The sequence below is a fragment of the Erpetoichthys calabaricus genome, chromosome 4 (assembly GCF_900747795.2).
Source record: "Erpetoichthys calabaricus chromosome 4, fErpCal1.3, whole genome shotgun sequence".
In the NCBI taxonomy this organism is placed as follows: domain Eukaryota; kingdom Metazoa; phylum Chordata; class Cladistia; order Polypteriformes; family Polypteridae; genus Erpetoichthys; species Erpetoichthys calabaricus.
The window spans coordinates 171,213,425-171,230,003 of NC_041397.2; the positions used below are offsets into that span (position 1 = coordinate 171,213,425).

Below are 16,579 nucleotides of genomic sequence, written 5' to 3' on the forward strand. Positions count from 1 at the left end.
GAAATTAACTGTATATTGTTTATTAGTTTAATACATCTGATTGTAATTAACCTGTAATAATATAATGGTCCACAGAATGGTCAAACTATTCTAAATACCATAGCTGCTTTAGCATTGTTACTCTCACTGCACCTTCTTCTTCTTCTTTCAGCTGCTCCTATTGGGGTTGCCACAGCGGATCATCTTTTTCCATATTACTCTCACTGCACCACTCGGAATATTAATATCACTGTATCTGAGTGGGGAATCACAGCTCTACAGCAGATAATTGGAAAGAGATTATCGGTATACAGCATCAAGCACACAGTGCCTCAGCCATGCTGTCTATTGAACTGCTCTCATACAGGCAAATGCTTCAGAGCTTTTCCTCGCGGTTCAGAAACAGTTTCATCCCAAGAACTATAAACGCACTCAATCAGTCCATCAAGCACTCCTTGTAGAACGCTTTGTACTTATAAGTACAATTACCTCACTGTAAACTTGCGATACAGTTGTAATATTGCACAACCTGAGCCACTTTATAAAGCGCGTATTTACATTTGATGACGATATCATTTTTAAGATGAAATGCAGCAAAATATGTTTATTATATTATACAGGTAAAACTTTAACTTCATTTAAATAATCTATATTGTTAATAATTAAACATGTGAGGACACGGTGCCGCAGCACTAGCAAGGCGCTGGCGCTCCGTTCACATATTGTTCCTGCCTCACACGGTATTCTTGCTGCATCATTTTTAAGATGAAATGCAGGAAAAGTTGCTTAGCCGCTAATGCACCAGCGATGCAAGCACATCAGCAAAATGATACCCCCTAGTAGAGAGACGCCCAGAGTAGTTCCTTTCAATTACATGACATCTCTACATTTCAATTTTTTTTCTGACGATTTCAATAGTTTCAAGGACCCCGGGCTTTTTACAGCATGGGCTTACATAGCTAGTATATACTGTATATAGAGCTTACCAAAACTAATCCATCCATCCATTTTCCAACTCGCTGAATCCGAACACAGAGTCACGGGGGTCTGCTGGAGCCAATCCCAGCCAACACAGGGCACAAGGCAGGAAACAATCCCGGGCAGGGTGCCAACCCACCACAGGACACACACAAACACACCCAAGTAAAAATGTAAATACTACATTTCTGTTACTTTTAATTGTATCAGGTTAAAGTGATAGGCACTGGAATACTCTGTGTGTTGAAATGGCCCAGTAGCATATTAAGGTTAGCAATAGTTTATCGCAGATGAGTTGCCTGTAATTGAATTTGGAAGTGTTTTAACTTGTGGAAATATAATTTATTGTGCAAAGCATAAAATTAATTAATATGGAAGACAGTAAAGACAGAAAGTATAAATTTATGTTAATGTTAAGAAAACTGAATGATTATTTTATGACATGATTATTTTTAATATTGAATATGTTTATGTGTGTATATATTATTTGATTGATGATAACGCTTCTGTTGAAAGAGACAAGAGTCAGGTTTTCTTTTATTATTCTTCTGTTTTCAGACTTGGCAGGGTACAACACATGGGCATGAGTAAGTCTTGGGAAAGATTTTGGCTTTTGATTAGCTCAAAGATTTGACAGATGGTGTTACCTCTGACCACAGCCAGGCAGTGTGCGGTGGAATCGACAGCGTGAATGTCCAAACAGGCAGTGCATGAGACAGATGAGAGTGCATGGAGCTACATGAAAGGAGCTGTAAAAGATCAGACAGGTGGCAGCAACAGTGTAGGCCAGCAGAGAAGGGTACTTTGGTTTCAACTGTGGTAATAGCCTTTAAGAGTAATAATCCTTGCTTTCCACCACAGCAAAAACTCATAAAAACCCTAAAAAAACTCATTTTAGTGACTTCTCTGTTTTGCAATTCCAAAATCACGTGCAAAATTAATTTTAGGGGCATTTTCATGAAACAGTATCTGAAATAAAACTCATCACTTATAGTAATACGTTACAATTACTAATGTGTATCCACACATTTAAAATAAACGAGAGCTACTGCAGATTAACTTTTCCAGTTTTTACATGCCAATACCTTCAGGCAAAGTTTCATTAGTGACTAACAAATTCTTCCCACTGACCTCTAGCCTTTTCCATACTTTTTATTTTTTTATTCTGTCACATTACAGATTTTATGCATTTAATCACCTAATGGTACCACTGCTTTAGTTATTTCTATGTTATATTTTAATGTTGTAGTCCCTCTTTTAAACATACTATTTAAAAATGCTGTAATACGTCACAGTATGTATGTGCAACCTCTTTTAAAATTTTACTGATTTTTAATTCAGAGCCATTGCAGCTTCTCAACCACATGGCATTCAATTGGTCTGATTTTGTTTGTTTTCCAATGTGATTAGTAATCAAACACCAAGGCACATCATGTAATGTCTGCATCAGTATAACTCGGGATACCTAAACTGGGGATTATATACTAGATTGTCTCATAATAATACAGGAAATATGAATACATTTCTTTTAATTCATTAGCTTTCTTCATTTTTGCCTCATCAGATATATTGACACTATTTCAAAGCTATTTTGTGTAATTGTGCTTCCAATTGTTGTACCTTTTAAAGACCATTAAACTTGAATCTTTAATAAGAGACCCTGATATTCCTTTCATTTCAAAAGTATTTATTTTGTCAATTTTATTTAAACTGACAATTTAAGTGTTCCACTGGCTTGTTGGATTATGAATTATTGGCTCCTGTTGACTTTAAGAATATTGCTGAGTCATGAAAACAATTTACACCATGCAGTGTGTGGGACATACTGAGCTATAGTCACTGTAAATATACAAACACAGACATACATATATATCTTCTTCACAAGGCATGTACAGGCCCCCAATATTGTAGTGTGCTGTGATGTGGGTTTTAATCAAAGGGCTCTTATTGAAATACTTCTGGCAGAGATGAAATTGGTAATGAACATCCACCCTACAGCCTCCGATATCTACCTCCTTAGAACCATCAAAGATGCCACTTTATGGAAAAAGGTTCAGGAGTGATGATGACTAAAACGGGCAGGAAGTCGGCCTGCAGGATGCCTCTAGGTATCTCTTTGAGAAGAACATTAAGAAGGGCAAAGAAAATACAGTATATGTGTTGAAGAGCCATTTAATCTATAAATCGGTGAATAAGCCAGAATGATCAGGCTCTAGTATTTCCATATGTTAAATTTTTGTTATTTTTTTCTATCCATCCATCCATCCATCCATTATCCAACCCTTTATATCCTAACTACAAGGTCACAGGGGACTACTGGAGCCAATCCCAGCCAACATAGGGCGCAAGGCAGGAAACAAACCCTGGGGAGGGCGCCAGCCCACCGCAGTATTTTTTTCTAAGTTTATTAAATATTTCCTAAATTCAGAGGGTGTCCCAAAATTCACGCAAGAAGTAATTTTGATAGAGAACACAGGTTTTTAATTAAGAATTGTAAATTTTTATTTGATTCATAAAGTATACAGTATAGGGTTATGTATGGAATAGCATATCGGGTAAATGGCCTCCACGGCTTTGCTGGCACATACGCACTCTTTTGTCGAAATTTTCCATGACTGTTTTGCATAAATGTGGCTGAATTTCGTTGATACACGCACTCAATTTCCTCCTTCAAGGCGTGGGTGGTCGTGGGCTTGATGGCATAAACCTTAGACTTCAAACAATCACTCGTGTATTTTCTGAAGCCCAAATGCAACAATTTTTACAATTAATGAAGCCATCAAGATGAAAATGAGCCTCATCACTGAAGATGATTTTGTTCGAAAAATCGGCATTCACTTGTTGTTTTTCCAAAATCCATTCAACGAACTCTCTTCGCTGTGCGTGGTCAGTAGGCTTCAGTTCTTGACTCAGTTAAACTTTGTAAGCATAAAGATGCAAATCTTTCGTGAGAATACGCTGTAGAGAGCTTCTGGAAATGTTCAATTCTTGACCACGGTGCCGAATTGATGTTCCTGGACTCTCAGCAACACTCTCACAAACTGCTTCGATGTTTTGTGTTGAACGACTTTTGTGAAGGACGGCCAGAGTGTCTAAGATCACTAATTGATCCAGTCTCCCTGAATTTTTTTAATTAATCTCTTCACAGTTGATGAAGTTAAATCACTATTCCGACCATATTTTGTACGAAAATTGTGAACTGTAGCTGCCAAACCTTCATTATTTTTAAAATATTGCTCAACAATGAAAACGCGTTGTTCTTTCGTGTAGCGCTCCATTTTTAATAACCCTGAACTGTGAGCTGTCACGCTGTCTTTTTTTTTCGTTGACAACACTTTACCGCACAAAATGGCGCCAAATTCAAATCTTGCGTGAATTTTGGGACACCCTTTTTATATTTCTTTTAGAAGCATATTTATTTTTATTATAATTACCGTATGTTTTGAAAATTTTCTCGTCACCTTTTGTTTTTTGTGGCATCTTTGCTAAGATGCAACAGTGTGTTTCTAGGAGGGCATGGAAGTTGCACTACATGACATCGTCGATGCAATAGTTTAGAAGCCTCATGCTATCTGTTGTCCAAGATTGTGTTTTTATTTTTTCTTTAAAGACTTTTCATGCTTGTCAAATTCTGAACTCTCACTTATGGTTCGGACTTTGTTCTTCTCTTAATTAGGTTAATGTTTAGGATTAGGTGCTTTCACTTTATTAACTTTAGACCTATTACAAACTGTAACAAGCAAATGAGGTGGTGTCATAATCGAAATTAATGTGTGCAGTTTGCACACAGACATTACAGCTCCTGTCCACATCATGACGTCATACAAAACAACATGACTAGCAATTAAACATTTATTACACATTTCTTATGAAATTAATAGGTTTGCAGATCTCGATGCGTCAGCAGGGAGAGACTGCTCTGTCAGCCAATGAAGTTCTGCTGCATCATGATTAAATATGTATGAGGTTGATTAGTATGCTCCATATATGGATGTTTCACGGCAGTGATCAAACAACATTCATGTACACAAAATTCCAAGGCAATTGTGATTTATAAACAGTATATTATGTGTATACCAGGTTTTATAAATCTGTTTTTTTTTTTTTGGTGTGCGCATTTTCCCGTTGTTTTGGCGCACATATATTTTCACGCTTGAATTCAAGTAGTTTTATAAATGAGGCCCCTGGTCACTTTACAGTTGCCATTTATGCATTCTTGTTAACTAGAGTAATTTTGGAACGTGGAGAATGAATTCGCATAGCACACAGGCTATGCAGACTAGAAATCAGATCAAATTCCTGGAGCTGGGAGACAGAAGTATCAACTGTTGTACATCCATTGTGTCTACTTTTAATAAATTACCACATTACTTTTAAGAGTAACAACTCACACCATGCATAAACACCTAGTATCACAGGGATATAATTCACCATTAAAGCGTATCTTGACAAATGGAAGTAAACCAAAGAATGTAATGAAAATTGAAAAGGCACACAGATGGCATCACTAACCCCGAGTCTAAGGAGCTAGGAATCCAGTCTTTGCATTTCAGACAAAAAAAAAAAAGAAAACAGAACATATTTTTCCTTCTCAAATGCCTGTAAAAAGTATTTCAACAGTCAAGCATACCTTTGATCTTGAATACCAAAGCAATGGAGATATACAATAGATGGCTTGTTTGACTTTTGCATTTGGCACCAAATTGTTACTCCAATTTTCTATGGTTTCTCCAGCAGCTGTAGAAATCTTTTTAGTTCCCTTGTCTGAGAAACTGCAGATGTACAATTCAAAGGCATTTCCTTTAATATTTTCCAGGTGGGAGACCGAGCATTTCTATATCCTAAACACTTAAAATGGGGAAACTTGAACACAAAATTTCACACACCACATTGATTAAGTGTGCATCATTAAACATAACTTTTCAGCTTGAAATGTCATATGTACAAAACAAAGCCATTGAAATAAGCCACTGTACAACTCATTCGGAGGGGAGAAATGGGAAAGCTAAATGCACATCAAACATATTTCCTTCTGCCTGACTCTGGTTACAAAGAAAACATGCAGATACTGCGAGTGTGCAGGAGCAAGTCTGGTAGCCTTTGGTCTACATGATCAAGAGCCTAGAGCTTTAAACATCTGTTACACAGATAACCTACTTTTAGTTACTGGTGTGTATCACAAAATAAACATTAGTGTGACCAGACTATGAGGCTAAAGACTAAGGACCAGACTAACTCTGTGCTCAGTGGCTTTGTGCCATCCTGGCTCTAGTGCCTCTATGTCGTCTGGTTTTGTCCTCAGTGAAGATTCAAAATACACGATTCTTCCTGTTGATCTGAGGTGCTTGCAGTGCAGAAGATACAACATCAGTCATAATATCAGTCAGCATAAAGGACACAATCTCTTTTCTCATGAACTGATGGAATTCTCTTTACATTTACTGAACTAATTCACTCGGGCTTGGGGAGTTGTAAGGTGTGCAGTTAATCACAGTTTGTGTCCAAGCTTCAATCAAGTGGGGAAACTCCTATCAGATTCCAACAGTGAAAATGGCACATATTCATGCAGTGTTCATGTTAAACTGCACAATAGCTTTACACATTACTTGGGTAAGCCAGTTGTGTCTGCACACTGTTGGGTGATAGGTGTCCAGTGACAAGGAAGCAAGAAAAAAAACTGGAGAATGAAAGAACAAAGAAGCAGGCGAAATATTTGTTTGTTGTGATTCAATGGTATGGGAATGTCTAGAATAAGAATATTGCATTGCATTTTCTTTTTATTTTGGATATCCTGATCATTCTTAATGTCAAATTGTTTTATTTACAACTAGGGGGCTCTGCCACCTGCTTGCCTTGCTCACCAACCCCAGCCTCTTTCTGTCACTCGCACATGGGAAAGCGGATGTACAATTTAAACAGATTGTTATTTTCATGGGAATTGTTACATATGCATAATAGAACTATTTTTCATTACAGTGAGTAATTAACCATAGTAAAAAATAGTAAAACATAATAAATTGAAAGAAAATTATGTTTCATGTTGCATTAGAGTTATTCATTGCGTTATATGTTTTCATTCTGTTTGGCTTTGAAATTAACACACAAATACTTTTTAAACTTACACATTTACTGTAAAACTTCAGTAAAAACAACTTTTTGAATTAACTTTTCATCAATATCGCATTGAATTTTGATTCCGTGTTTGGACTTACATTGTGACAACGCAACGTATAACACAAAACATAACTTGCTGCTTGTAATGTTGTATCCTTAAATTTCAGTTTTATGCTTCTATATAGGGTTCTATATTGGCACAGCATACATCAGTACATACAGTACATTGCTATATGCATTAGTATTATATGTATATATTTGTTAACATTTACATAAGTTTATAGGATCAAAAAACTGTATGCTTCTGTATCTTTCTCTCTTTCTATATAACTGAGATCATTCTGTTGTTACATTAGAAATACAGCAGAGTTTTAAGAATGTCCCATTAACATGTTAAGTTACAGGAGAGTATTCTCCATTATTAGTATAGCTATTGTCATGGACAGTATGCCAGGGCTAGCGCCCCTGTCAGGATGGGTCCCTGTCCATCCAGGAGAAAGAAAAGGCAAAACACTCCCTGTCTTTGCCAAGCAGTTGGCATGAGAAGCGTACATTTGTGTCCTGACAGGGGTGGATAAGGGACCCTTACCCAGCCAGGAGGACAACATTATAGAGCAATCAGGGAGAGTTTCCATATGGTAGATGGAAGCACCACAGGACCTTGTTACCATAAAGGACACTCGCATGGTATGCTGGGAACTGTAGTGCCATGGAGCAGCCTTGCTGGGTTCCAAGGGTGTCGGGTGCCACTAGGGGTGATCTGGGAATTTGTGATCCCTGCTTTCAGGAACTTTCACTTGACTGTGAGGTACTTCCAACAGGCTATGCTCTTGCACTGGAAGTACTCCCAGGTCTAAGAAAAAAGGAGCCACTCAACCTTATCTACGGGAGCAAGAGTTGGGTGTGGATTATGGGCAAAGCTTGCTGGGAGGAAGGGAGGAGATGAAATGAAGAAGAAGAGTGCATTGTATTGTGTTTGTGCAGTTGTTGAAGGGAAGCCTGTGTAAGGTATCTTATTGTGCTGTTGAACCCGAAATTTGTGTCTGTGCTGTCATGTTTGAGATGTGGTGTGTTGCAACACCCCCAACAGGTCACAATATACAAGACTAAAGTTCTATTATATTTTAGCAAATATTTGTTAAATTTAATATTAACTTTAACTTCCTTGGACTGGCATATTATTTAATCAAATAAGATATATGTCTAGTAAAGAGGATGTAGTGAACATTGCTGATTTTAACTTTCCAAATATTGATAGTGAAGCCATTATTGGAATTACAAAAGATGAAACTGAATGGAGCTGGCAGCAAATGACTGTTTGTCTCAAGCCCAACACATGGTGTTGCCTGTCTAGATCTCATCTTTTCAAACAATGAAATCAGGACATACTAATACTTTTAGCAACAATGATCACAAAATGGTACAATTTGAAAACACACAAATCTATACCAAAATGGACACTTATAACTTGAGAAAAGCAGACTTTATGGGAATGAGGAAGTATCAAGAAAACACAGAATGGGAAAGTAAAAACTTTACAACTATAAAAAACAGGAGGTATCACTTTGCAGAGACATTCTGATCCAAGCTCAAATTAAGTTTATTCTTAAAACCAATAAAGCAAAAATACAAAAAAACTCAGCCAGAATGGATTAAAAAATTAAAGCTGAAAAGATCACTGCACAAGAAAATTACAAATCAGTCAAATAAATCTGTACTTAGAAAAAATAAAGGACACTACAGCAAGAGATAAAAAAGCATTCAAAAGTCAAAAGAAAAATGCTAGTGAAGCCAAAACAAAGAGAAAGCAATTAGTAAAAAGACAGTAAAAGAAGTTAAGAAACTTTGGGGTATACAAAAGGAGAAATCACTGAAAATGAGAAGGAAATAGCAAACGAACTGAACAAATATTTCACCTAAGTTTTTGTAAAGGAAGAAACAAATGGAATACGCCATGAAGAAGTAAAAACAAATTCTGAGTTAATAGATTTTAAAATAGAACTCAGATGTGCTTCAAGCCCTCGATACATTGAAGACCAATAAAACCCCTGGACCTGATGGAATATTACCAAGCCTATTGAAACAAATGAAATATGTCATTACAAACCCTTATTAAGCATATTTGAGCGAAAAGGAGAAGTGCCAAATGACTGGAAAATTGCAGCTGTAAATCCATTCTTCAAAAAGGGAGACAAAATGGATCCTGGTAATTACAAACCATTCACTCTTATTTCTGTACCATGCAAAATTATGGAAACTATAATAATAAAAAAAAAAAATAGAAATGTACCTATATGAAAACAATATACTATATAACAGCTCCATGATTTTATGAGAGGAAGATCTTGCTAAACCTATTTTTTAAGCTTTTTGTGTAGGCAACTGGAATAATTGACAAAAGCAATGCATACAACATAATTTGCTTAGACTTTCAAAAAGCCTTTGATACAGTCCAACACTGATGAGTAATTCTGGAGTTAAAACCTGTGGGCATCTGAGGTAACCTACAAAACTGGATTTCAAGTGAATTAACCAGCAGGAGTCAAAAAATGAAGGTAAGGGTAATGCTCCACGTGGAGCGAGGTCATTAGTGGAGTCCCTCAGGGGACTGTCCTTGGACTGTTACTTTTTCTGATTTATAATAATAACATTGATTCCAGTATAGTTAGTAAATTTGTGAAAATCACAGATAATACTAAAATTGGAGGATTGGCAGGCACTCAGAAGTTTGGAAAAAGAAAATTCAAAAAGACCTGGTCACATTTCAGAAATGGTAGAACACTTGGAAAATGTAGTTTAATATACTGTAGAATAGTGTAAAGTGCAACACATGGGCAAAAGAAAAGTCAATTATAAATACAAGATGGCAGACACTGTGCTACAGGAAGCAACCTATGAAAAGGATTTAGGGCATTACGTTGACATGAATTCATCATCTAAGCAATGTACAGATGCAAGTAAAAAGCCTAATAAAATACTATGTTATTTCATAAAAACTTTTGAAGATAAATTGAGGAACATTATGTTCAGAAGTATATGATGTATTATTGAGATTGCATCTTTAGTATTCTGTGCAGTTTTGGTCACCACACTACAAGAAAGACATAGCAGCACTTGAAGATGTGCTGAAGAGAGGAACCAAGCATATTCTAGTATTTAAAGACATATCATACACCAACATACTTGTTTAATCTCAAGCAGATGAGACTGTGTGGGGACCTAATCCAGGTCTTCAAAACACTCAAAGACATTAAAAGTAGATTAAGCAGAATTCTTACAGCTAAACTGTGAATCATGTACTCAAGGACCTCAGTGGAAATTAAAGGGAAGTGCCATTAAAACTGAAGCCAGGAAGCATTTCTTTGCACAATGATTTGTGGGAAACTGGAACAAACTATCAAGTCATGTACTGTAGTTGAAGGAGAAACCTTGACAACCTTTAAGAATTATCTAAAATATTGGGACAGATTAGCTATTAGCTAAATAAACAAGCTTGATGGACTGAATGGTCACTCATATGACAAATTTCTTATGTTCTTTTAGCATGGCTCTGTGGAATGTACAATAGAGATGTTGGGAAACATTCAGTCAATCCATGGCTTGGTGGAAGGAGGTGCATAAACAAAGTAGTGATGTGAAGGATAGTCTGTAAACTGTGGGAGCAACCTTTGTTTAAGTAAGTGTGAGAGATTAGTGATGGAGGCTGATGTAGTAAGTGTAAATTTAGATTTTTGGATATGCTACTAAGGTAACATATTGAGTGAAACTGGAGGCATGTGCAATACACTAACAGCACGAATGACAGGTGTATGGAGTTAATTAAAGAAGATTTTAGGAAAGTTGTGTGGGGAGAAAGCTACATGGCAGTGAGAGATGGCCAATGAGGGTTGAATATTAAGCAAAGATTCAAAGAATGAAGATTAGTATGTTCAGTTAGATGTATGGAGTGCCATGGAATGAATGCTGAGTTAAGAGAAAGATTTTATGTGTAGGCGATCAATGTGATGTCGAGGAGCACCAGAATAATGTGGTTCAGGTATGTGGAGTAAAAAGTGGAGGATTATTAGAGCTGGAGGGGATGTGGTCAACAGGGAGTTGGAAGACAACGTGGAGGTGGTCGCAGATGACATGAGAAAAATTGCTTATTTCACAAAGGATGGAAATTATTGCAAAGAGGGGAGAGAAAAAGATTTGGAAGCCAACTGGCCAAACTGGATAAACCCAGAAAATGGCTATTAAATAGGTAATGATGATGATGGGGATGATGGTGATAATGAGGATGATACTGTTGACTAAATGTGCCATTGGTTCACCAAATATGTTAGCAATACGAGGAGATGTGTTAAATGCCCTAGACTGTCCTGTTGCCATCCTGGAAATGACAGCTCATTAGCTATATCCAATATTACCAATGTGATAATTATGTTTTTGAAAGTTTAGAATCTTCTGGTAACATTTTTCATGTTTATTTAGCTAATATGAAGGTGTTTTGTTATGTTTATCACTCTGTTAGTCATGTCATGTTGCCACCATTTTGGTCATTTTGTATCTATTGTTTCATGACCACAACCGTGTTGTATATGATTGCTGTGCCCATTGCTATGTCATGTTACAAAGAGCTCATGTAGTGTGCCTTGTCATCATGCTCTGCTTTATTAGAAGTGAGTGCATAAAAAACATTGATTATTAGAAATTATTACAATTATTACAAATTTGCTATATTAACCTACTCTACAATTTTGGTTGGCTGATTTCGTTTTGATGCATGCATTTCATTATTCTTTCGGTTCTAGACCCCAGCGCAAAATCCAATTATGATTCTGTCACAGTCTTCTGGCATTATTAATTTCCTGGTTCTTTATTACGATCTGAAAAATTGCCATCAATACCCATTAACAGTATGGGCAACAATCACCAGAGTACTAAAAGCAAGCAAAACAAATAAGGCATAAAATAAATCCTCACTATACCCTCACTGCATTGCAAGGCCATGACTCTGTGAGCTTGAGAACCCATAATACAACCAAGTGATACAAAATTATGAACAATAAATACAAATGATAAAAAAATAAAATAGCACAAAATACTCAACCAGCTGAACATCCTAAGAGGAATGAATTTTTATTATTTACTGTTAATAATTTGGTCAACCTACTGTGAAGAGGGTAATCCAAAAATTAATTAATGCAAAGATTAATTAATGTCTTCATGAAAAATTGTGACATTTGGATATTGTGACATTTGCTATAAATTAACTGAAAAGATCCACACCTTTAATAATTAGACTGTAATCGGTGTTACATGTGCACAGGAGTGCCTCATATCTTAGTGTAATTTCTTGGGTGTCAGAAGTTTTTTGACTAGCAACAACACTTAGTGAGAAAAGCTGTATAAAAATGCAAAGAATTATTATTATTTTATTATTAACACTGTGCCTTACCTTATCAGTGAACCGTTCTGCCAGGTCCTGGAAGCGGGGACTGTCACTATCGTTCAGGTCCTTGATAAAAATCTCATCTTCAAGTGTGATGCTGAACTCGATCTCAACAAGCTCAACTTGTCTCACAGCTATATCCTCAATCTCATTATTAACCTGAAAAGCAAGCAGTTATTTAGCCACACAATGCGCTGTCATCAGATGAAAGATTCCCATTTCCCTAGCTGTCGGTCTTGATCTCAGCTGCTCCAGCCCTCAAAGTTCAATTATAAGATACATCCTGCAGTGAAATTTAAAATGTAAGGAAATAAACTTGAATGTGTCACACACTCATCCTGTCACGCTTTGTTCAACATGCAAACATTAGGTGAGCAGAGATCGACAATTTGCATTGGACTTAAACTTATTTTATGATCCAAATGTGTGCAGGACAGCACTTCTTTATTTTTCAAATTTCTATAATTAGTTAAAAAATGATAAATAAGAAATACACCAAATCAAAGAACAGAACGAATAACTGAGAAATTTCATTATTTTGTGTGGTTCTTGGAAATTGATGTGTTCATTATGTATAAATGCTGCTTGAAAAACACAGGTAACTCCATAAAGTTACCAAATACAAAAAAAAATGAAAAGCATACAGCACTGCTCACTCGTTCAGAATGCATGACTACATAGTTGCTGTTAGTCCCTTCCAATAATATTATTCATAATGGCATTGCTGAAATCAAAACTGACTGGAAAGATAGAGACCACTTTCAAAGTAGTGACCATCTTGTTCTAGTTGTAATGTCCAGTTTGCCTATTCAATTTCACCTCACCTCATTTGAACAACACCCATGGACATTTCTTACTTCCCTATTAATATGCAAGGCCTTTCTGAAGCTTCAACACTCAAAAACATTTTTGGTGTCACTTGCAGGCTAACATGTTTGTCATCCATTTCTGTGAAATAAATTTTTCTTGTCTGAATACAACGTAGTTGGAATTCTGCATGCAAGGACATTTCAGCCAAGTAATCAGAATATATAGTGAGTGCTAACAAATCTGTCCTTGAAGGACATCACACGAAAAAAAGAAGCTGAGACCAATCCTAGCAGCATTGGCCACAAGGCAGGAAGCGACCACGGATGACTACCCAATTTCTAACCTTCCTACCCCGCCCTCCCAAAAAAAGAGCAGCTCTTACTTTGTCCCCAGTGTCTTTATGAACTGTCTTCTCACTACTGTCAGTGATGTCTTGAACTGAGACAGTCTGCGGAGAAGGGACATTTGCAGCTGCATCTGTGAAACGATAAGAAGGTGCACTAAAGAAATAATACAATTTGTAAATGACAGTTATAAAAAATTAATAATTACTGTCCAGTAACTTTGTTTTGTTGAAATCCTTAAGACACATAATGCATATGTGAACTTTCTCATTAAATGTTGTAATAGACATCAGTTGGAAAGCATCCCGGCCAAGATGGATGGTTCCTTACCTGGCTGAGAGGCCTTTTTAATGGAAGGATGTGGGTGGATGGGCACCTTGAACAGGCTGGTTAGTGGTACTTTTCCTGGTCAGGAGGCCATTATAATGGATGGACAAGGGGAGACTTCTTCCCCGAGTCATGTGCTTCACCACTGGCATACATTCTGTTTGGACACACAAAGGGCTGCATGAAAGTTGTAGTTTTGGGGGGTAGCCCTGGGTTTCCTTGGGTACCACAAAGGTGAGCTGCTGGAGACACAAGGAGGTTCTGCCTGACCTGGAAATACTTCCTGGATGCAAGGTTATAGCACCTGAAGCACTTCCCGGTCCGGTATAAAGAAAGCTGCTCCACTTCACCCAGGATCTTTAGAGTTAGGTGGAAGAGGGACAAAGCTTCTCTGGAAAAGTGGAAGGAGAGGGAAAAGAAGAAAGGACACAAATACTTTTGTTTATGTCACTTTCGGAGCCTTTTTGTGAAGTATACTGTATGTGTAAATAAATCTTTTTTTTTTAACTGGGAGTTTTGTTGGTGAGGTTGTGTCTGGGGTTTGGGGCACTGCAACACCCCCTACTGGTCATAATGTGCAACATAAAACACAAGGAAAGCCCTCAGGTAGAGAATAAAGAACAATGCTGTCACTAGAAACTAAACTGGTATTCAAGTCATGTACAAATTATTTTGTGGAGTAATCGAGCCATCTATTAACTAAATATTATACTTGATGTACAAGATTTTCTTCTTAAAATGCCATATCCCAAACTTTTCTCTTTTCTTCACTGCTTGCTAAAACAGCTGCTGCACAGCCAACTCTGGACTAGAAGGCAAGATGGGGTTTCTACTGGAAAACAGCCAGACATGTATCCAATAAAAAGGGATGAAGTTTAGCTTTCAAGTCCAAGTGAAATTACTTGTTTGTAACATATTCATTTAGGTGCAGATCAGCATTTAGCTTTTCACCAGATCAACCGCCTGGCTTCATATCCAAGTGACAGGCATCATTCTCCAAGCAAATATCTCAAATCCAAAGCCTGTAATGTTTCCAGAAAGCTATAAAAAGCAAAACTAAGCCCTTTATTATGATGGATGCAGAGTAAAATTCAATAATAAATTCCTTTCTTTACTTTCATCTTGACATTTGCCAGTTCAAATAGCTTAGCCATCTTTAATAAGAATATTTTATAGCATTTGTTAAAACTTAGAATATGTCTTCTAAAAGCTCAACACCAGCTTATTTGCCATATCATAGCTGATATAAGAAATTATGAAATCTCTTTGAGATGTATTTAATTTTTCACCCAGTGCATGCAAAGCCCAACAGAGGGGTAATTTCTGAAGGTTCGTGATTTTGTCACCTTTTTACTATATAGATTTTATTTACTGCATCTGATACACACTTGTGGGCCTTTTCTATATTAAATTTACTTATTTGGCTGACGCCTTTATCCAATGTAACTTACCACATTTGTGACACAATTGGATACATTTCTTTTTGGTTTCCAATTGGAGCACATGCAGGTTAAGTGACTTCTCATGCTTACACAGTGTCAGTAGTGGGATTTAAACCTACAACCTCTGGGATTGAATTCCAAAGCCTTAACCACTACACCACACTGTGTGCTGGCAAGGAAAGTACCAAACAAGGCAAAAAAAAAGAAGCCTCCTTCATCAGTCGACATCCTTCTCAATAAAGGATAAATGTCTGTGTGTCTATCTGTGTGTCCATCCAGTTGCTATGTCTCCCTCATTCCAAAAGGTGGTGTATCACAAACATTTTTGATAGATAGATAGATAGATAGATAGATAGATAGATAGATAGATAGATAGATAGATAGATAGATAGATAGATAGATAGATAGATAGATAGATAGATAGATAGATAGATAGAACTTTATTTGTCATAGGAAAATGCATTGCATTTGTCATTCCATTAGAGGGCCCATCATCAACATTAACTCTGCTTTTACAGATCCCATACCAAATGGCATATAACAGAGACATATGGAGCACTGCAAATGTTAACACTGAGGGCTACTTTGATTTCTTAGATTTCAACCTGTCTTAGATGGGTAGCTCAGCTAGTAATATATAATGTTGTCTTACCATTGAAAGTATGTCCTTCAGAATGTGTATTTAGAATTAGTCAATCAGTCACCCGGCTTCACTGAAAGTCAGACCACAATGGCATAATGGAAATGCCCTCACCAGTCTGACCATACATGAGAGCAAAGAAAACTGAAATAGTCACCCCTGGACACTGAGTAACAGTCATCCAGAATTGTGTGGTTTAAGCATTGCTGCTAGCAGTCTTATGGGATAATAGATGGCTTCCCAAAGTTGCCTCTTTACCATGCTTTGATGAATACCCACAGCTTAGAATTGTGACATACTTTTTAAAGTGGCCTTCAGGCATTATCACTAGAGGTTGGGATTCACAACTACATTATCACCTGCTTTGGTAAAGAGTTCTTCATCAGGGTCCTTTTGCTTTAAGTGGGCCCATTTCAACCTTTCTATTTCACCACCCTAAACAGCATCTTACCCCAAACCCAGAATGAATGTCAAGTAGGTCAAAATTATAAAATGAGTGTCTGTATTATAA

General features: G+C 36.9%; 1 protein-coding gene across 1 annotated transcript in view; it reads right to left on the minus strand.

Moving 5' to 3' along the window:
- Positions 1 to 16,579, minus strand: part of impg2a (interphotoreceptor matrix proteoglycan 2a) — a 304,601-nt gene that overhangs the window by 280,117 nt on the left and 7,905 nt on the right. Inside the window, exons 5-6 of the mRNA XM_051926629.1 lie at positions 13,698 to 13,792; positions 12,512 to 12,664 (exon numbers count right to left, since the gene is read on the minus strand). Of these exons, the coding sequence (XP_051782589.1) occupies positions 12,512 to 12,664; positions 13,698 to 13,792 (248 nt within the window). The remainder of the gene's footprint in view (positions 1 to 12,511; positions 12,665 to 13,697; positions 13,793 to 16,579) is intronic.